Source organism: Papilio polytes, unplaced genomic scaffold (assembly GCF_000836215.1).
Source record: "Papilio polytes unplaced genomic scaffold, Ppol_1.0 DF824135.1, whole genome shotgun sequence".
NCBI lineage: Eukaryota > Metazoa > Arthropoda > Insecta > Lepidoptera > Papilionidae > Papilio > Papilio polytes.
Window position 1 is genome coordinate 386,612 of NW_013525069.1, and position 21,145 is coordinate 407,756.

Below are 21,145 nucleotides of genomic sequence, written 5' to 3' on the forward strand. Positions count from 1 at the left end.
TCACGTTTTAATTAATAGTTATTTATATAATTAATGGTACATGTTAGATGTACAAAAAACCATTAGATTAATGCCTTTTTTATTCTTTGATGAATAATTAATTATACATATTGGGTTATCTTGACTTTTGCAAAAAATGCCTTTCGAGTACATCCCAGGAACTATTTTTTGAAGTTACGTCCGCTCTGGATATCACATTTTAAAAGTTACGCAATACTGTTACGTGAACAAAGAACTTAAACAATAATATGAAAAGAAAACTGTTATAGTTAAATATCTTATGAACAAAGGGTAATTTTGATCATGACTTCGACTGTGCAACAAATCTTTTATTACCTATTTCTTCATATTTTAGTCTTTTGCAGTTGCTTTAACAAGGTTAATAAATGTTCAAACACTTGCATATATAAGCAGATGATTTTGATACAAAAACACATTCCTCTCTTACAAAGTAAAGCATCAACAACAATGACCATGAAGGTAAGGTGTATATCAGCAGATTTTATGTTAACTTATTAAATAGAAGGTGTCGTGGGTTATTCAAAGGGTTTCTGCTACGAGCTGTCCAATTATATTTGTCATGACTATTCTACAACTAAAAGGGCATGTATGACCTTTGACTACACTGTCGCACAACTGTTTAATCTCGTTTTTGTTCCTATGAGCTTATGTGGAGCTACGAAATAATCGACAATCAACAACATTAGTTAGTAATTATTATAGCCAAATAATTCAAAATGTATCATGTTTTTTCCTTTTTCTTCATTACAGATTGCCGTAATCTTGTGCCTGTTCGGTGTTGCTTACGCCGGAAACATTTATGGTGGATCTGCCCTTGGTTCTTCTGCACTCGCACACGTCGGGACAGGGCTCGGAGCTAACCTTGGACATCTATCAGCTCTCAGAGCAAATTTAGGACATGGTCTCGACTCCGGAACCAACCTCGGGCACTTATCAGGTGGCCTCGGATATGGTGCTAGTCTGGGACATGGCTCAGCTCTTGGATACGGTACCAGTTTTGGACACGGTGCAAATCTAGGATATGGAGCTGGTAATAGGTACAATGGCTGGCAAGGTTATGGATCCGGATCGTATGGTTACGGAGGTTACAGCAGCGGATACGGAGGTTACGGAGCAAGCTCGGCCTATTCCGGACCGGAGAAGGCATCTGTTGTCCAGTATACGACAGTACACACAGTTGCACCTAGTGCATCCTATTCTGCGGGGTTAGGCGGTCTCGGTGCCTATTCCCCAGCTAGGTCTTACGGTGGCCAAGGGTACGGTGGTTATGGATACGGACACGGACATCAAGGTTATGCTAACAAATGGTAAAGAATAGAACAATGTAAACGAAAACTTTTTTACGAATGAATAAAATATATGACAAAGTACCAGTTATTCTTTTAATTTATTTCATGGCACATTTCATAGATACCACTTTTTACCATAAATGTATAAAAAACACATATATTGTTGTAGCACGTATACAAAAAATATTCATTCTATTAACGAACAATAACTATTTACGATGGTATTGTAACTAGGCTTTAATTTTTATTTCGCTCCTTAGAATACGAAAAAAGTGATGTTACAAGCTAAGTAATAATTAATCTTTAGTAAAACAATTAAAATAATACATTTTATTAAAGTTAGGGTAAAAATCAACAAAACAAGGAATTGAACGACCTATTCAAGAACAGCGCTCTTATTTTCCAGTCGTTTTAAGTCTGAAGGTGCTTAAGCAATAAGCTCACGCTCAAACAGACAATTCATATTTTTATATTAAATGCTAACTACTGCTTTGCGCTTAAATGAATACACAAGTAAATACTGAAATAATATGTAATCAATATCTAATACCGACCTTAAATGAAATAAAAAAAAACGTTAAAATAGAAAATATTTCCAATTGTGCATGATGCTAAAATCGTTTAAAAAAAGAAAATGTTAATTTTGTATTTTCTTTTTGTTATTTTTATTTCCCCACTTTATTTACTTTTCTATCCATTCTGTTTAAAGTTCATTATGCTTCTTCTCTCATTTTTCTTGGAACTATGACGTTTCTATTTATTTTTTCTTTGAATGCATTAGTAATTTATAATTTAGTAGTAAAACGAGTACTACCGATTTAATTTATTACCGTGGGCAAATATTTAAAAAAATGTTCTTACATTATAAAAATATAAATGAAGACCATCTTTTATCTAAAAAAGTAAATAAATAAATAATGCCTTATACTTGTTTTCTTTTATTATCCGAATATACGAATACTATAAAATCCCAAACTTAACTTAAAACGGATGCAATGATGGACAAATTTATAAGATTTGCGATAACGATTTGCTTCAGTTATACTGAAAACGGATACGCAATGACGCTCCAAGACTGTCATTTATCTTCGCCTCAATTATACTAAATCTAATTGAAATGAGTAAGCAATAGAACTACATTGAACTACGTAGCTTTACTATAACATTTTATAGCTATTAGCCAATAGAAATATTTTGATCAATATTGCAGATCACGTACATGTATGCAGCTGTCGTCGGCGACTTCGACCACTTCTTATTGAAACTGACCACCGTGAAACATACGCTTTATTGTAGAGTGTAATTTGTTTTAGTTCCAATTATCATCCAGATCAGTCCAGCCGTACTGATGTGACGTAACAAAGATACACCAATACAACCAAACATCCAAACTTTCGCATTTATTATATTTGTGAGATAAGATTACGAAACGTAACTTCGATGTAACATAAACGTCGTTACGGGGAGCTTTATAACCCTCTTTATGAGGAAGGATAATTCCGACAATCACTTGATTGATGTAAAAAATCTTTTGTTACATATTTCGACATCTTTTTTACTGATTTAGTTGCTTTAACAAGGTTGATACTTTATCAACATTTGCATATATAAGCAGAAGACTTCGTACAAGAACACATTCCACTCTTCAAAGCTGAAGCATCAACAACAATGAACATGAAGGTAAAGTTTTAAAATATTGAAATCTATTTTAATTTAGCGATAAAATTCACACTTCGTGAAGACGTATATCTAGTATTGTTTAACATGCTAATCTAAAAACTTATTTTTTACAGATTGCTGTTGTCTTTTGCCTCTTCGGTTTGGCACACGCCAGTAACCTCTATGGTGGATCTGCTCTCGGCTCACCAGCTCTAGCACATCAAGGGTCACTTGGATATGGTGGACATTTATCTGGATTAGGATACGGTGCAAATCTAGGCCACGGATCAAGTCTCGGATACAGTACTGGTTTTGGATACGCTACAAGTCTAGGATATGGAGTTGGTCAGGGTTACAACGGCTGGCAAGGTTACGGAGCCAACGGTTACGGAGGTTACGGAAACTATGGAGGATATGGAGCTAACTCAGCCTATTCTAGACTTCCAGCTTCAGTGACTCAATACAGCACAGTCCACCCACCTTCATCGTACTCCGGTGGATATGGCGGGTACGGTGCCTATGGTCTTGGAGCCTATGGTAACCAGGGCTATGGTGGTTACGGATATGGCGGATACGGACAGGGTATTGGTGGCTACGGAAATAAATGGTAAAGATGTATCATTGTGTGAATGTTTGTAAACTGGGTGAAAATAAATCATTGAATTAATAAAAATATCTTTCTTTTAACCTTATAATTAGAACTTTAGAGAAATAGTTGAATAAAATGTATTACTATAATGCTTGCTATGCTTAAGTATTGGTCTAATTCGATGTTACTGAAAGCTGTATGTATGGTTACCTATAAAAACAAACATTTAAAACTATTATCTAAAAAACATAATTTAAAAAAAAAACGTTTTACTTATTTGAATTAATATATGAATATTATCACGTTAATTTATCTTCTTGTACTCTCTACAAGTGCATTTGTTCTCAACTAATATAGGATCTCATGCTAATCTAAAATTAAAGGCATTTAAACAAAGTGTTCAACCGGAGACGCTAAATATATGTTACACTTAAAAATGTTAGCGAATACCAACTTCATCACACAAGAATGTACTCATCACAAAGTGTCTATTTACTATTTATTAAAAAGGATTTTCGTCGTAAAGATCAAAAACAAATAGGCACTTAAATACATCATGTTAAAACACTTGAAACTTGTTTAGCTTTTGTTTTTTCTCTTGTTTTGTACACATTGCTAAATTATTACCATTAAAGCCGTTACTGTTATTAAGACAAAAAATACAACACAAAATATTCATATACACATCATATCATAGTCACATTCCCCCTGGTCTAAGCGTGCAAAAGAAAACGCAGAACAAACGATAAAGAGGCATGAACGGCATAACGTTATCACTTAAAATTATCGTCCATAAGCTGATTTTAAAGTCAATTTTTATGTAAAAATCATTACTTATGCAATTATGAGTTTATTGCCTTTTAGTATCAATATATTGTAACTCATTTAAGACATAAGTAAACATAAATAGAATAAATAATATAATATCTAATATTGTAAATGTGAAAGTTTGGATGGATGAATTATATTATATTTATGGCCTAAACTGCTGAAGGGATTACGATGAAATATGGCATAGATGTAGACGATAATCTGGAAGAACACACAGCTTACTTTTGTTTTTAATTCAACGCGACGGAGTCGCCGATGTAAGATAATATTAACATAATTCCATAAACCTGCCTTAGTTACAAGTTGTAAATGCAAGTTTAAATGTAAGGGAACATATTTAAACTATGAATGTAACAAGGTCTGCTTATTATATACGTAACATATATCATAGTACACTGTTGTCGTTTAACTTCATTATGTTTCAAAAGTTCTCATACGTCTTGAGAAATTATAGAATAAACACGATCTAAAGTTTCGTTGGTCTTTCTTAGCAAAGAAGTTAGGACAAACACATGGAATTTAATTAAAGCTTAATTTGACAGTATTTTACAAAATTTGTTACGACTTTTTGTTGATATATGATTAAAGCAATATCATAACAATAATCATTAGAAACGTTAAGAAATTGTTCTAACTCCTAACTAAAATGATCACAATTTTAAAGGACAGCTGCCTGTTCCAAGTTTTTCAGTTGAAAGAATGACAATACCAATAATTATGAGGTAATAAACAAAAGTAGCAACAGTAACAACAATTTGGTTGCATAGATTTCAATGTTTTAGGACACCTATCAAGACAATATAGAAGTAGTTTAGTTCACGCTTGAAAAAAAATCTAAAATAAATTTTATCATTCGAATCTTTGCAACAGAAATTAAACAACCTATTGAATAAATTTAGAATTACAGTTGTTGCTACATCTGTTATCTTGTGTAGTAAAAAATTATAAACCTCATCAAAAACAAGGTTATTGCATTACAAAAATTAGCGTATATAAACAAAAATATTCGCAGATCTAAACATTACAAAGTTAAACAGTTCATAACAATGGCCGTTAAGGTAAGATGAAATGTATCTTAACTAACAATAGTTACTAGCAACTTTTACAAAAAAAAAACTTTTAATATATTACGAATCATGTTTCTTACAGATCGCTGTTATCCTATGCCTGTTTGGTCTGGCGCGTGGCGGAAACCTTTCCGGTGGACTAGGTCTGGGTCAACCTGGCTTTGGACATAGTGCTAATCTAGGCGTCGGATACGATACAAACGTAGGACACGGATTTGGCCTCGGATATGGTTCAACAAATAACTTGGGACATGGAAATGGATGGCAAGGTTATGGATCAGGATCTTATGAGTACGGAGGCTATCGATCGAGCGCGTCTGCTTTTGCCGGACCGGCCACCTCTAGTGTATCTATCAAGAAATACTCTGGACCCGCTGTTCCCTATTCTACAGGATTTGAAGGACACGGAGCGTATGGCGCGGGTTCACAAGGATACGGTTATACTGGTGTTGGTGGTTATAGCGGTGTTGCAGGTTACGGAAACACTGGTTTGGCTGGACCCGCCACCTCTACTGTATCTATCAAGAAATACTCAGGACCGGCAGTGCCATATTCTACAGGATTTGGAGGGCACGGAGCGTATGGCGCGGATTCCCAAGGATACGGTTATAATGGTCTTAGTGGCTACGGGGGTGTTGCAGGTTACGGAAACTCTGGTTTAGCTGGCTCCGCTATTTCTTCAGTTTCTATCAAGAAGTACTTAGGGCCTGATACGCCTTACTCTTCAAGAGTTGGTGGACAGACAGCCTATGGCGCACATGGTCAAGGATACAGCGGGTATGGATACGGTGCTGGCAGTTATGGAAACAAATGGTAAACTGATATATAAAGGCCAAATAAGTAATAATTGTAATCTGAAATGAATTAAATTAATTTTTGTACTGCCAGTTACTTTTCTGTTTATCTATACCTTTGTAGTAAAATTATTCTTTGAAATTCAATCCTACTATAAACAACAAAAATTGAAAGGAATTAGTGACGCGTTGATGCCTATGTCTATTAATTAATATTTGTAGGCTTACTCTATGCCCATGGCGAACACCGAGCACTGGTAGGGCGGCCATTTTGAGAATCGAGTCAGTTCCATTGGAGTCGCGACGGAATGCGCGCGCGACCATGTGTTCGGTGGACGTCAATTCAATATCTTAATCGAAACATATCGTTATGATCTATAATTATTTAGTGGAAATATGAATTGTGATATTGAGGATTACGACTACACCAATTATCAAGACAACTATTTTGTTGAAATACCTAAGTACCACGCCTACAAGAAAATGTCATAAATCACCCAATATTACCTGATGTTAGTCGAAAGACTTCATATTAATAATGTTTATGTTGTCAAAAATAACAGTAAACAGTTTGTTGTAAAACAACAAACACAAACATTAATTTGTAAACTTTAAGACGAGCTAATCGATCTTCGCAAATACGAGTATAAGCACAAACTTAATAGTTAAATTACATCAATATTAACAAGTAAACAACACTCAACACGCCCGCTATTAATAATTAAGATCAAAGGATACATTGGTCATATACTATTAACTATTAATAGCGGAAACGATGTCTTATGAAGGGCGAAATTTACATACGTGGCGAATATTTACCGTACGACTAACTATGACCTACTAATGAGCGCCAATAGCCTAATGGTTTGGGATACAGACTACCGATCTTGCGATCGAGGGTTCGAATCCCGCCATTCGACTATTGTCGTGAACCATATTCTAGCACAAGCCTAGATCTTAGTTGGAATGGTCAAAGGAAATATTAGTAAATTAACAATTAACAAAAAACCAGTAAAAAATCTTTATCAAAAAAAAAAAGATTTTCTTATTACATATAAATGTAAGTTCTGTACAAACTTCTCTCGAAAATTGATATTTAAAGACATTTCAATTAGTGAAAGAATTATTTTTATTAAGAACAAACCAGTATTTTTTAAACCACCGCCAAAAAGTTGTTAGAATGATTTACTATGCAAATTGATTAAAAGTAAAAATCATGAAGGTGGTCGAGGAGCACCTGATGCATAAGTAACTCGAGTGGGTAAAGTAAACATATGCATATAAAAGTAAAAAAAAAAGTGTCGTTATAAATAACAGTAATCTATAGTCTGATATCAATGAGAATAATTTATCGATATTATACTATCGGAAGATCATTTTCCGAGTTCGACCAGGATTTCCTTGTACTTTGTGTTACTTCCATAAACATTTAAGATAAACGAATCGCATTCTGTTCGGTACGTTATTTTGGGCGGTGGATCTCCTTGACATTGAAATGAGATCGCCCGCGGCAGTTCATGAATCGGTCTCAGTTATTTCGAAGCTGATACCTGTTTGTCAACGGTGATATAAAAGCATACACAAGAGCTTCGAAAAGTATTCCATCAGCGAAACTCACAACTTAAACATGTACACCAAGGTATGAAAATAAATTGTGATTTTTATATACATCTATGCATTAAATTAGAAAATAATGCTTCTTCGAGATACGTATTATAAAATATGTATCAGATACCGCTTCCGAATCCATCAAATTGACTTAACGCTTTTGTTATCAGGTCGTCATCTTCATGTGCGCGGCGGGCATCGCCTCCGCTGGCAACTTGCTCCATGCCCCAGTAGCGTACAGCGCAGCGCCCGCTGTATCCTCCGTTTCGTACTCGACCCACGCTGCACCGATCACATACGCCGCCGCACCCGCTCTCACCACATACGCCGCTTCTCCTGTCATCGCCAAGACTCTAGCCCCATCCGTCTCTTACCAATCTATTTCCACCCACTCCGCCCCGGCTCTCTACGCTAAAACAATCGCAGCACCTGCTGTTGCCACTTACGCCGCTCCCGTACTTTCAAAGACCATTACTCCAGCTGTCTCTTACTCATCTGTAGCACACAGCCCCGTGTACGCTGCCAGCCCATTGGTTGCCAAAACTTACGCTGCGCCTGTTATCGCTAAATCCTACACTCCTGCCGTATCTTACTCCTCGGTGTCCTCTCACTCTGCTCCAGTCGCATACTCCGCTCCTCTAGTGACCAAGGCAATTGCAACCCCAGCTGTTGCGACTTATGCTGCGGCTCCTGCCTACTCCGCGTACTCTACGGTTCCCGCGCTGAAGACCGCCGTCACTTACTCTGCCGCACCCGCCGTCTCCCACGTCACCTACACCGGTCTCGGCGCTAGCTACGGCTGGTAAACTACCAAAGCTTATGTTACTTATTTATTGAACAAATCCGAAAATGTCAGCTTATGGTGAATATTGTTTTTACGTGATGTAATAAAAGTATTCATACAACATTTTGTTTTTTACTATTAACTACTAATTTACTATTTTCTTCCCATCAACTGTATAAAAATCTTCATTGAAATTATCCAATATTTGATAACAACGAACACTTCAAGTGCGATACTTGTTCCTAAACAGTGGTTTGAACAAGGTGGTCTTTTGTTAAAGCCGTGCTAAACTTTGTAATGCATGTTCATGTTTCGTAATGAATACTGTTTTGTGCGCCTCAGGGTTCGTGTAAAACATTTTATACGAAGACATCAAGAATCAATAACATACAAGCAAGCGTGTATGAGTGAAATTTTAACCAATGTTGGTTATGGTTATGTTACTAATAGGAACTAATTAAAACCATATAAAGTTTAAGTAATTATGTTACAAATAACGTACGATGGAACAGGTTATTTAGTTTTGTTTAATAAAATTTTCTTACTAACATAATGATTTTATATTGTGTCTGGTAGCGCAATTGCTAAGCGCGCCACTTTTTTATTTTTTCTGCAATAACTATAACAATTTTTACTATACTTAACCATAAAACTATAGCCTTAACATTATTTATAAAACATACTAAAGCTATTTGTGACTTGATTTAAAGTTTTTATCTTTGATAACGACCCTGTTCTAATACACCAATATAACAAAACGTTTATTTATGTATATTTGTAAGTAATTTTTTTTAATAAAAAGCCCTATTCTTACGACATGTTTTAGGCTATATATTTTGACGCATTTGACGAAAAAAACGTTATACGAGATAAGGATAAAAACGTATATAAGCTAATAACACGAAAGAAGCAAGTTTGCAACGGAACAGTAATTTTTAGCCAATGACAAGGCCTTCGTTGTCATTTTGAGTATTTGACTTTTGATATTTGCGATTGAAAATTTAGAGGAATAATAAAATAAATAAAAAAATAATAAAAAAGCCTTTTATTTCCAGCAACTTAATAATTACATACATTACAATAGATACATTACAATGTTTCTTTTAAATGACTACTTAGACATTTCAAATTTTTTAAAAAACTAACAGGGTGTATTTTTTTTTATGTCTTGGACGTTGTGGGAACCTCTCTGCGAGTAAAGGCCTCCTCCAAAGCCAGCCAGTTTTTTCTTGATTTTGCTTTTTCGATCCACTGTGGTCCTACTGTTTTCTTTATATCTTATTCCCATCTATTATAAGGTCTTCCTATTTGTCGTTTTCCTTGAGGTCCTTTCCACGTAGTAATTCTTTTAGTCCATCTTTGGTCCTGGAGACGAGCGACATGCCCGGCCCATTTCCATTTAGAAGTAAGTGCGTGTGTTCCATGTTTGGCAACCGTATGTTAGACAGGGAATAAGGCAGGAATTCATGGTCTTTGTTTTTAGGTTTATTGGTAGATTGCTCTTGAATACATCCTTTAATCTCCAGTATTTATTCCATGTCTGTATTCTTCGGTATACAAACAATAAAATAAAGTTTTTATAATGTCAGCCGGCACAGGAACAGCTAATTTTAATTAAAATTCATGAAAGTGGAAATTATTATTTGATCAAATAAAGGATACAATAGTAACTATTAATATCGTAAATGTTATTACTTCAACCAATAATTTTCAATTTTCAGTATTAGCTCTCTACTTTCTAAGAATTATATTATTTTTGTTATATTATAAGGTGGCAAGCAGCTACCTTAATTTGCTAATGTAGCGACTGCCCATATACGGCCGTATAGATTTTTATGTTATGTGAACCGATAACTTTAATAAGATCCTATCAAACAAACATTTCATATCAGCCAATGTCAATATACTCGTAAAATGAAAATAGTTCGTGAATAAAACCTTAGCTTTTGATAGCTTGTAAAAATTGTAATAATTGAAAATGTAAGCTAAACGTTACGTAATAAAGCGTTGAAAATGAAAAGAAATACATTTTTGAGCATTTTTTTATTTCAATAATAAATTAAAAACATTATTTACATTTTCATCGTATTCACATCCGCGTATGAAATAAATTGCAGTAAAGTTCCGTTTTCACCAGCCGTAGTTTACACCGAGACCGGTGTAAGCGACATGTGAGACCGCTGGCGCAGCAGAATATGTCACTGCGGTTTTGACGGGAACAGAAGAATACGCAGAGTATGCTGGAGCAGCAGCATAGGACAAGGGTGCAGAGTGTGCTACAGAAGAATAGGAGACAGGAGAGATCGTCTTAGTTACAACAGGGGCGTTGTAAGTGGAGATAGCAGGAGATGCATAAGAGTAAGAAAGAGGAGTGGAGTGAGAAGAGATAGACTGGTACGAGACTGATGGAGCAGAGTATGCTACCGTCTTTGCGATTGGTGCGGAGTATGCGACGGCTGGGCTAGCGTACGCAACAGGGGCTGCGTGTGACGTGTAAGACACCTGGGAAACGGATGGAGCCGCGCTGTAAGCCACGGGTGCGGCGTGTAGAAGGTTGCCGGCAGACGCTATGCCAGCGGCGCACAGGAATACTAAAACCTAGAATCAAAAGCAAACATTAGGTCACAATTTTTTACGGATCTTATTGAATCCTAGTAAAGTGAAATTGATTTCAATGTTTTTCAAATTAAAATGATTTAAATATTGAAATTACAATTGGAAATAAACCTGCTATAAATTAGTTAAGTACATTTTATTAATGTTATAGCCTGAATAAACATAGAAACAATAAAATTACTCTAATCAGCCATACAATATTACGATAATCATTCTTGCTTATTCCAATAAACAGAAAATTCAGTGACATAATATTACAGATGTTTACTTTTTTGTCTTACTGTCTATTAACATGTTACTATACCTTGGAGTACATGTTGATGCTATGTGTTTCAATGATTGAATGTACACAAATTAACTTGCAAGCACTTTTATACTCCATATCCAAACTGGTATCAAATCATCGAATCGCATTTTTTCCATTGGTGAGCGAGATTGTAAAATAGTCTTTATTCCGATGTAATAAGGCAAGACAGATAATTACCTCATTTCTCACATCACCTGTCGTCTGTCCAAATGTAACAATGTCACGGCAACCCCCCACTTCATGTAACACAATTATTGAATGTCAGAATATATCGTCATTAATTTTCCATACTGACAAATCAGTGTCAATGTAACGAAATATTTAATAGTAAACAAATAAATAACCCACCAGGATTTTGTACTAGATTAATATGTACAATCGGAGAATTTGTCGGTAGAAAAAGTAGCTCGAACTTTTTGTTCGCATTGAAACGACGACGCGGAACGACAAGGATACAGGTTTTTAATGTTTCTATACGAAAATAGGTTAATCAGTGTTACGGCTATCTTTATTTTTATTATTATCCTGTCATTTGCGCTTTTTACTGAGAGGCGGAGTTTGTCTCGTTACAATGAACAAGGCAATATTTCTGTAAGTGAAACATTACGCATTTCCGCGACTGTACGAGTACATATATGCACCAACTTATTAGTCTGAGTCAGTGTATCTTTTATCCAAGAACCCTTGTTATATAATATATTCTTACCCAAACAGTGCGTTTATTTATAGAAGCCATGAAGAGCCATGCAGTAATTTTCTTTCCATTCTCGTTTAGTCACACAGATACAGATTTAGAACTTGTTTCGTAACATTTTGGTATACATTTGAATATATAAAATAGCAAGCATGAAAGTGTGAAAAAATAACTACATATGAACTTAGATGTAACTATGAAAAAAATGTTAAAAATACACTTAATTACTATTCGATATAGTTAATAACAAAAATCTTCGATTTCTGCTTATACGTGATTTTTATTTTACTTAGGTAATGTATAACTAGTATATTCGCTTTCATGACCTGAAACTCTCAGATATGTAAATCCTAAACGAACAGTAAGTTTATTATTTTTTGAAGTATGAAAGAAATAATAAAATAAATAAATCATTCTCGCCTTACAGGAGCAAGGGATTTTCAATGGTGCAATCCCATACATATCCATCCATTATGGATACATCCTATCATCACAAATTCTTCATACTTTCGATTAATATTTCGACATTTAAATAACTAAGTTTCTCTGATAGTTTGAAATTAATTCAGTTTAGATGTCAAGTGGTCATCCTCCTCATCTCAGTAATTTGATGGAAGTTATATATACATTTCTACAAATTATATAATCTTATATTAAAAATGAAATAATTTCTTTGCCATTCTATAAATTTCTATTGCTGTTTATGCATTACAAAGACTGATTATTCTGATACCAACATATTATAAATTTAATAGAAAATCAAGAAGGATATTTTAGAGATATTCAAGCTAAATTGTTTTTTGGCAATCCCTTTACCACCTCCTTGTCCATGTAACACAAGTCATAAACTCAGATGTTGCCTGCAGGTCCTAATATTCGGGCCAAATTGAATACGATTAAACTTTTAGCCAAATTGCTTTGCCAGTTCTTAGTTTTACGTATCTCTTGTTTTATTAAAAAAAAAAAACAAACCTGAACTCTGTGTGTGTTTTATATAGTAAAGATAATATATATATAATAATTTAATCGTAAATTCAAAAACTGCTAAGATATTTAAATCACAACAAAAGGAACAGTGTATTTCTTTCTAAGGAACAGTGGAATACCGACTTCGAATATTTTATACTTTCAGTAAATATAAAAGTACAACATAGTGTTTAAATTGTTTATTTTCAATTTTGTTTCTTAACATTACATACAAAAATAAAAACAGTTTCTCAATTTACAAAACTTAATTACTAAATCTTCTACCAACCATAGCTCGCTCCCAAACCAGCGTAAGAGACGTGAGACACAGCGGGCGCAGAGGAGTATGTAATAGCGCCCTTGATAGCAGGGACAGCAGAATACGTCGAGTAGGCAGGTCCAGCAGCATAGCTCAGAGGAGCAGAATGACTAGCTACAGAAGAGTATGAGAGAGCGGGAGATAGAGTTTTAGCTACAACAGGAGCATGGTAAGTAGAGATCGCCGGCGATGCGTAAGTCGAATAGGCAGGGGATGCGTAAGATAGCGGCGAGGCATGTGATACCGTTTGATAAACCGCTGGGCTTGAAGAGTAAGTAATTGGAGAAAGAGATTTAGCTACAACTGGTGCAGCGTAGGTAGCGACTGGAGAAGAGTGAGTGGAGTAAGACTGGTAAGAGACGGAGGGCGCGAGGGTCTTGGTAACCACGGGTGCGCTGTAGGTGGTCAAGCCGGGAGCAGCGAATGCAGCAACCGGGCTGGAATGCGTCGAGTAAGACACGTGAGACACGGCTGGTGCTGCGCTGTAAGCCACGGGAGCAGCTGCGTGGAGTAGGTTGCCGGCGGAAGCAATGCCCGCAGCGCACATAAGTACTACTACCTGTGAAAAAATGAATAGGGTAATTAAAAACATAGAAAATCTGTTTTAGCTGATTTTTTTTTTATTAGGTATTGAAAATTTTTAGCAATTCTCTCTATTTTTTATTAAAATTCTTTGGATACAAAGGTATGAAATTCCCATGCTTTTATTTAAGGCTTACGGACACAAAATTTACAGTCTATGAAATGAAAATTCTGTGCAAGCTGACTGTTAATAGATCTCCTGATCAGATCAGAGACTGTGTCAATAAAATTCAAGCTGGTGATTTTTAAATTATCGTAGAAACCCTTTTTTTTTGTAAGATAATAATACCTTGGTATACATGTTTGTTCGTGTTATGATGACAGTATGAATACAAAAAGTTCCCGCATCCACTTTTATACCATCATGTACAAACTGGTACCGAATCTTCGAAGCGTTTTTGTGCAATACCTCCTACGTAGAACAGATGTTGCAAAAAGGTAATTATGATAAAGGTGTAAGAGCTATTATCCTGTGGCAATTTGTGTTAGTCATACAGGTCGGGCCAAATGTAACAATGTCATGGTTAGACTACACGCAGATGCAATGCTAATTATTGCCAGAAGGCATGAACTGTTTCTTGAAAATTATGTTTACACATTGCTAGCCAAGCTGTAAGCATCCTTTTGTCGATTTAGTTATGGAAAATATATTTTATGACTTTATCCATAACTAAAGAAATACGTAGTTTTTAATTTATTCAGATAACAATTTTAATAATTTAAATTATTACTTCGATATCATTTTTTTTGTTAGTATTACTCAGTTAAAAATCTGTCAATTTACTTATTCATAGTTTTATCAAACACGATAAAAGCTGAATTAAATTCAGGTAAAAGATTGATTCTTTACGTATTACATAGAAATGTTAAATGTCATTTAATTTACAAGCTAATCCTATGACTATTTAGACAACCTTTCAACTAATGTGCCAGCTTTAATCCTTGTAAATAAGTGACATTAATGATTACACTAACATATATGCATAATATCTTGTCGCAGACAACCTGGCGGCATATTGTTTCTTCTGAGTAATCGGTTTGATAAACAACGCTTAGAATCGACTGTATTCCGTTGAATTAAGGTTTGTTTAACATTGCATCTGCTCACATGTCGACATTAAATGCTACATATCACAACAATTAATAAATGTCAATTGAAAAAATCTTAATCGTGAAACCAACGCCTGGGGCACTGACCTCTATTAAATGGATAGGCTATAAGGCGTGGTATTTTATGTTTATATTTGCACTTTGGCGCGGTTAGTTGCGGTTAGTAGCCGTAGTGAGGATTCAAACTAATAACAGCGATAGATTAAGCTGTCTTTATCATCAACATATGCGTTTATAGTCGAAACGAAGAAAAAAGCTGTCCTATTCAAGCAATTGCCTATCCATTATTGTAGAGATCAGTGGCCTAGATGCTAACTTGTTCGTCAAACTACCACAGAAGGCTAACTTGTTGTCATGGTAACGTTGGTTTCCACCCAGTTATGGAATTAACATGTCATTGTCATCTCTTTCCTTCTTCCTTCTTCAATTGAGATAAAGATATATTTCAATGCTGTTTCGATAGCCAAAGTCCATGGTAAATACATTGTTTCTTGTGTATTCTGTTCATAGATTAAGTTTCAACAACTTGGAAAGCTTACTATAACTGTACTGTACATATAACTCTAGCCTAACTGCACAGTGCAAGAACTGTAACATTTTAACACTAAAATTGTTCCATGAAATTTATAATAAAGTGAAGTTTATGCATGTAAAATCTGAAAAATACCATATTTCGCGATGATGTATTTTGATAGCTGCTTTTTAATGTCTGCGTGTCTGTTTGCAAGATCCTGTTTTCTTCTATTCATCTTCAAAACGGTTGAATAGATTATGACGGAATTTCTACGGTAACGAAGCTGGAGCACGTGGGAATATTATTCAGTCCTTTTTAATCCTACGCTGATGAAATCGCGGACTATCGCTGTTAAATATGATTAAAATGTGATTCTTTATTCACAGTGGTTCAGAGTTCAAGTTTTTTATGAGCATTATTGATCAACATCTTGCAATATCACGTAATATCCACTAATGACATATATGTAGTACAGTGTTCATTAACAACACCATCACCATCACCATCACCATCACCAGCTCACTATACGTCCCCACCGAGGGGCTCGGAGCCTACCCTAAAGTCAGGGTGACTAGGCCATAGTCAACCACGCTGGCCAAGTGCGGGTTGGTTGACTTCACACATATCTTTGAATTTCTTCCCCGATATGTGCAGGTTGCATCACGATGTTTTCCTTCACCGTAAGAACGTCGGGTAAATTATGTACATATGAAAATTCGAAAAATTGAAAATCACATTGGTACATGGCGGCGGGATTCGAACCCATTAACAACACGTATGACAATATTTATAATGACCCCGCGACCTCTGTCGACACTTCATTGCTCTTCCAAACACGTTTACAAACATGTAAATTTTATATATCTTACAGTAATGTATAAAGAAGGTGTTTAGTTATTTTTTACCATGGAAAGAATCAGACAAAAATTTAGCTCTCAAAGCTCAAAAACTCTGCAACGGTTAAATGTGAAAAAATTGCCCCTTTCCAAGATTATAGCAAATTTTACGGATGCGACTTTGTTATTTTTTTTTTCATAATCAGCGCTTACTGATATTTGTTTTTGAATATATTCGAAAATTGATTGTCACATACGATATAATTTCGTTAATAATTTTCTTAACAGGGCGATGTCTTTTTTGCTATACCTTGCCGCAAGGATGTGTACTATGAGGGACTTCTTGATAGTTCTCAAATTGCTATTGCTAATCAGTTACATGTTCTATTTTATGGCGGTAAGACAATTCAATCAGTGGATTTTAATAAATTACTTTTAATGTTCAAAACATGTACCGTTTACATGTTAGTCAATAAAATTGAGTTTATGCTGACGTGTGGTGAAACGTTTAAAATATTACTTTATAATAACTGTAAATTTGTGCGCGCTCTATTTTAGCGATATTAAAATTCATATTATTAATTTCTCGAGCTGTGTTACAACATACGTTAATAAATAATTCTCATACACATTAAGACCCTAAACAAACAACTTCAAAAGCTATTTTAATCATAGTAATAAAAGTAAAAGTTATATTTCAGATAAATCAATTTATTTTATATTTTCCTTAACAATAATTTACGATAACAAAAACAATTTTTTCTGTTAATTTGAAAAATTAACGATCACTTTGGTAGTTTACCATCCGTGGTTGTAGGCGACAGGTGCGGCGGCGGTGTAGTACGATTTGACGGCGGTGTATGCAGGCGCAGCGCTGTACGCGGCCACGGGAGCAGCAATCGAGGAATAGGTAACAGCTGGCGCGATAGTCTTGGAAATCAATGGCGCACTAGCGTATGTAGCAACTGGGGCGGCGTATGACTTAGTTACTAATGGAGCGGCGGCATACGCAACGGGAGCGGCGTGGGACGCGATAGAAGTGTAAGAAACAGCGGGAGCCGGCGCAGCGTAGGCAGCGAGGGCAGGAGCCGCAATGGCTTTAGTGACCAGAGGAGCAGCCGCATAAGAGGCCACTGGAGCGGCGTGGTAAGCAGAGATAGCTGGGGCTGCATATGAAACAGCAGGGGCGGCATACGTGCGAGCAACAACTGGTGCTGCCGCGGCGTATGTGGAAGCTGCGTACGCTACCGGGGATGATTGTCTAGTGACGGTTTGGTAGGATACCGCCGAGCCGCCAGTATAGGTGGAGTAAGCAGGTGCGGCGTACGCCTTAGTGACTATAGGTGCAGCAGCCGCATACGTGCTGGAAACGACGGGAGCGGCCGCGGCGTAAGTGGCGACGGGAGCGGAGAGAGTTTGGTAAGCGACGGAGGGAGCGGCCGCGTAGGCAGCGTATGCTGGTGCGGCGGCGATAGTCTTTGTGACGACGGGTGCCGCGGCGTAGGTAGCGACAGCCGGTGCGGCGTACGATGCCAGCGCAGGTGCAGCGCTGTATGTAGCAAGCGAGAGGGGAGCGCCTCCGTGCAGGAGGTTCCCAGCAGACGCGATACCCGCCACGCACAGAAGCAACGCTACCTGAAAACGAGTTGAAACAAATTAAAAACTATTCACTTTTTTTAAACTATGTTCACTCATGAAGAAATCCGTACCTTAGTGTACATGTTTACTTTGTGTATTTTGATAACATAATGCCTGCTAGAGCAATTGCATTCACTTTTATACAGCGCCAGAAAACTGGTATCGAATCCTCGAAGTTACCTGACGCAATGTACTGCAACAGATTGGTCCATTGCAAAATAGTGTTTATGATATTAATTGAGAGATTATTTTATCTAATCCGTCGTTTCTAGTTAGCGACTTCTGCATTTGTAACTGTAACAATGTCACGGTGGCACTCCACCCAGTTTATGCGGCCGAATTGATAAAATGTCAGCTGCAATGGTCCACTTCTATACATGGATTGCGTAGCCGTATACTATCATACATTATGATAATAATTAATGCAACTAGAACCAAAGCATACATGTTTTAGCAATAAAGGCTAGACAGACTATATCAAATTATTAGAAATAACCGCAGCTTTTCAATGTGTCCTTCTAAGAGATTATTACTTTGTACGGTCGAGCTTAGTTGGTAGGAACTAATCAGCTTAAGCAAATCCCGGATTCTCTATTAAAATGAAGATAATTTATTTGTTTTCGTTCAATTATAAATAGTTACTAGTTTAAAGCATCAAATGAGAGATTTATGACAAAATTCGAATGATTGCCACCTTCAATATTAGCGAATATAGAATGCTGGTCTGATCTTTTTCTATGGCTTCATACTTTCTATAAAAATGACATTCTGATGTTTGCTAAGTGTCTTAATTTAAATTAAATAAAAGCTTTAGATAATTCTGAGTAGCAAAAGGTTAGCGTGGTATGGACATATTATGCGACGAAATGATGGGGACATAAACCAGAAAGTGTTGAGATTGAATGTGGATGGCTACAAAGGAAGAGGAAGACCGAAGAAAGTATGGATGGATTGTGTGAAGGAAGAAATGCTTAAGAAAGGAGTGGATTCAGATATGACGGCTGATAGAGATGTATGGAAGAGCAGCACATACTGTGCCGACCCTCCATAAGGGATAAGGGCAAGTGGATGATGAGATAATTCTGAGTACATGCTATCATACTAATATTATAAATGCGAAAGTTTGGATGGAGGCATGGATGGATCTTAGAGTCTGTAGCTTAAACGGCTGAACGCATTTAGATGAAACTTGGTATAGATATAGAGAATAGTCTGGAAGTAAACATAGGCTATTCACTTAAGTTTTCTTTTAATTCCACGCGGACGGAGTCGCGGGCGAAAGCTAGTATTGAATAAATTAGTTTGATAATCGAAGACGTTCGGTGAATTTCTTAAATATATATTTGTATCTTTTTGGAATTATTCCGTTTGTTACATAATTGCATCATTGCATTGCGAACGAAATACCTTTATGAAAGGGCGCCGACTGCAGCCGCAGCCCGTAAATATATTGCAACTGAATCGTTTAAAAACAACTCACGAATTGAACGCATATATATGAGGCCACATGTGCTAATTTCTTAGTTTAAAACTGTCTCGGACACACTCGAGACCTGTAGGAATTATGTTTCGATATTAGGTTAAATTAGGTAGAGCGGGATTAATAAGACGATAGTTCAATGACTAAAATATTGATATAACATTATAGTCAATGGCAATACATCAAAATTATCAATTTTTACATTATATGACCACGACTTTATCCGCCTAGAACTCAGATGAATGTTTGTTATTACGAAAATTATCTAGTAAGTAGCGTATGTGTTCTTCCATACTATAGTCTATGCCTGTACCAAATTTCATCGAGATCAGTTTAGCCTTTCTGGAGAAACGTAGTAACAAACGTATATCCATCCGTCTATGCAGAGTTTCGCATTTACAATTTCACACATCTTTATTTTCATATTTTTCATTTTAGTAGTTATAGCATGATTACATTCTTTTATTTATTTACTCTTATAAAAATCTTATAAAGCCAACTTCTTATTTCATAAAATAAAATGGATGACCAATAACTTTCTAACCAATAAGAATTCATGATCTGGTTTCATAAATCCCTGAATTAATAATATTGAAAGCAATTTTAAGATCATTTGTATAATTGCGAAGTACTTCTTGATCTACAACAAAGGCATGATTGTTGGGATCGGAAGGGATAGGCCCCAAGCGACGGAATCGGGCCGCGACAGATGCTACCCATGTCAAATAATTGCTCAATTCATAAAGCAAATGACTGAGCCAATTAAAGCGATTGTAGTGCGGAAATTGGCTCTATATTTCTCTATTGAACGCTTGCTTCTAACGCCCTTAAATTTAAATATGGTGGAACAAGCTTCAGTATTCTTTTAACGAATATAATTATTTTGAAAAATATCACATCTTAGTCATTTACATCACCAGCTCACCATACGTGCCTCACACAGGGATCCTACCCTAAATTACTAACCCATAGTCAACCACACTGGCCCACTGCGGATTGGTTGAAATTATCTTTAAATTTCATCGTCGAAATATGCAGATTGCATCACAATGTTTTCCTTCACCGTAAGAATGTCTGGTAAATTATGTACATTTGAAATTCATAAACTGTGTAAACGTGCTTACTCCCCTGAGTAAGCTTACCAACGCTCGCTAAAAGAATAATCAAGTACAGAAAAGTAGGTTGTAGTTTTAAAACCAAACATATTGCATTCATTCGTTTTCTAATATACGTATTTATATAGTTAGTTAGTAATTAACGTTATAAAAAAAGACCTTAAAGTTATATTTATTTTTGTTTATTTTTCATTCTCTATTTTGAGTTTATACAATCAGTCTATTTACAGATTAGAGCAATGGATTCAGTTTACCAACCGTAGTTAGCACCGTGAGCGTTGTAGGCGACGTGGGAGAGGGCGGGAGAGGCAGAGTACGCGATGGAG

The 21,145-nt window shown here is 36.0% G+C and overlaps 5 protein-coding genes across 5 annotated transcripts; 4 read left to right on the plus strand and 1 right to left on the minus strand.

Annotated features, from left to right (window-relative positions):
- The first annotated feature begins 457 nt into the window (after positions 1 to 457).
- Positions 458 to 1,332, plus strand: LOC106111991 (keratin-associated protein 19-2-like). Its single transcript, XM_013294221.1, has 2 exons — positions 458 to 480; positions 772 to 1,332. The coding sequence occupies exons 1-2, from the start codon at positions 469 to 471 to the stop codon at positions 1,330 to 1,332; spliced, it is 573 nt and encodes a 190-aa protein (XP_013149675.1). The 5' UTR covers positions 458 to 468.
- Positions 1,333 to 2,951: 1,619 nt separating this feature from the next.
- On the plus strand, positions 2,952 to 3,580 carry LOC106111992 (keratin-associated protein 19-2-like). Its single transcript, XM_013294222.1, has 2 exons — positions 2,952 to 2,990; positions 3,104 to 3,580. The coding sequence occupies exons 1-2, from the start codon at positions 2,979 to 2,981 to the stop codon at positions 3,578 to 3,580; spliced, it is 489 nt and encodes a 162-aa protein (XP_013149676.1). The 5' UTR covers positions 2,952 to 2,978.
- Positions 3,581 to 5,435: 1,855 nt separating this feature from the next.
- Positions 5,436 to 6,273, plus strand: LOC106111993 (glycine-rich cell wall structural protein 1.8-like). The gene is made up of 2 exons (XM_013294223.1): positions 5,436 to 5,447; positions 5,539 to 6,273. Exons 1-2 carry the CDS (start codon positions 5,436 to 5,438, stop codon positions 6,271 to 6,273), a joined length of 747 nt encoding a protein of 248 aa, XP_013149677.1.
- A 1,587-nt stretch (positions 6,274 to 7,860) lies between these two features.
- On the plus strand, positions 7,861 to 8,765 carry LOC106099355. The gene is made up of 2 exons (XM_013277880.1): positions 7,861 to 7,889; positions 8,029 to 8,765. Exons 1-2 carry the CDS (start codon positions 7,878 to 7,880, stop codon positions 8,662 to 8,664), a joined length of 648 nt encoding a protein of 215 aa, XP_013133334.1. The 5' UTR covers positions 7,861 to 7,877; the 3' UTR covers positions 8,665 to 8,765.
- A 1,968-nt stretch (positions 8,766 to 10,733) lies between these two features.
- On the minus strand, positions 10,734 to 18,332 carry LOC106111994 (paternally-expressed gene 3 protein). Its single transcript, XM_013294224.1, has 7 exons — positions 18,296 to 18,332; positions 17,389 to 18,221; positions 16,897 to 16,915; positions 14,416 to 14,538; positions 13,511 to 14,103; positions 11,563 to 11,647; positions 10,734 to 11,240 (listed from the first exon to the last, which is right to left on the minus strand). Exons 1-7 carry the CDS (start codon positions 18,305 to 18,307, stop codon positions 10,773 to 10,775), a joined length of 2,133 nt encoding a protein of 710 aa, XP_013149678.1. The 5' UTR covers positions 18,308 to 18,332; the 3' UTR covers positions 10,734 to 10,772.
- Positions 18,333 to 21,145: the final 2,813 nt, after the last annotated feature.

Excerpts from the sequence above, each read along its gene's own strand:
- LOC106111994 (XM_013294224.1), bottom strand. Across the intron at positions 14,104-14,415 it reads GAACAAACATGTATACCAAG|GTAGTAGTACTTATGTGCGC; the intron begins GTATTATTATCT and ends ATTTTTTCACAG. Across the intron at positions 11,241-11,562 it reads GCATCAACATGTACTCCAAG|GTTTTAGTATTCCTGTGCGC; the intron begins GTATAGTAACAT and ends TTTTGATTCTAG.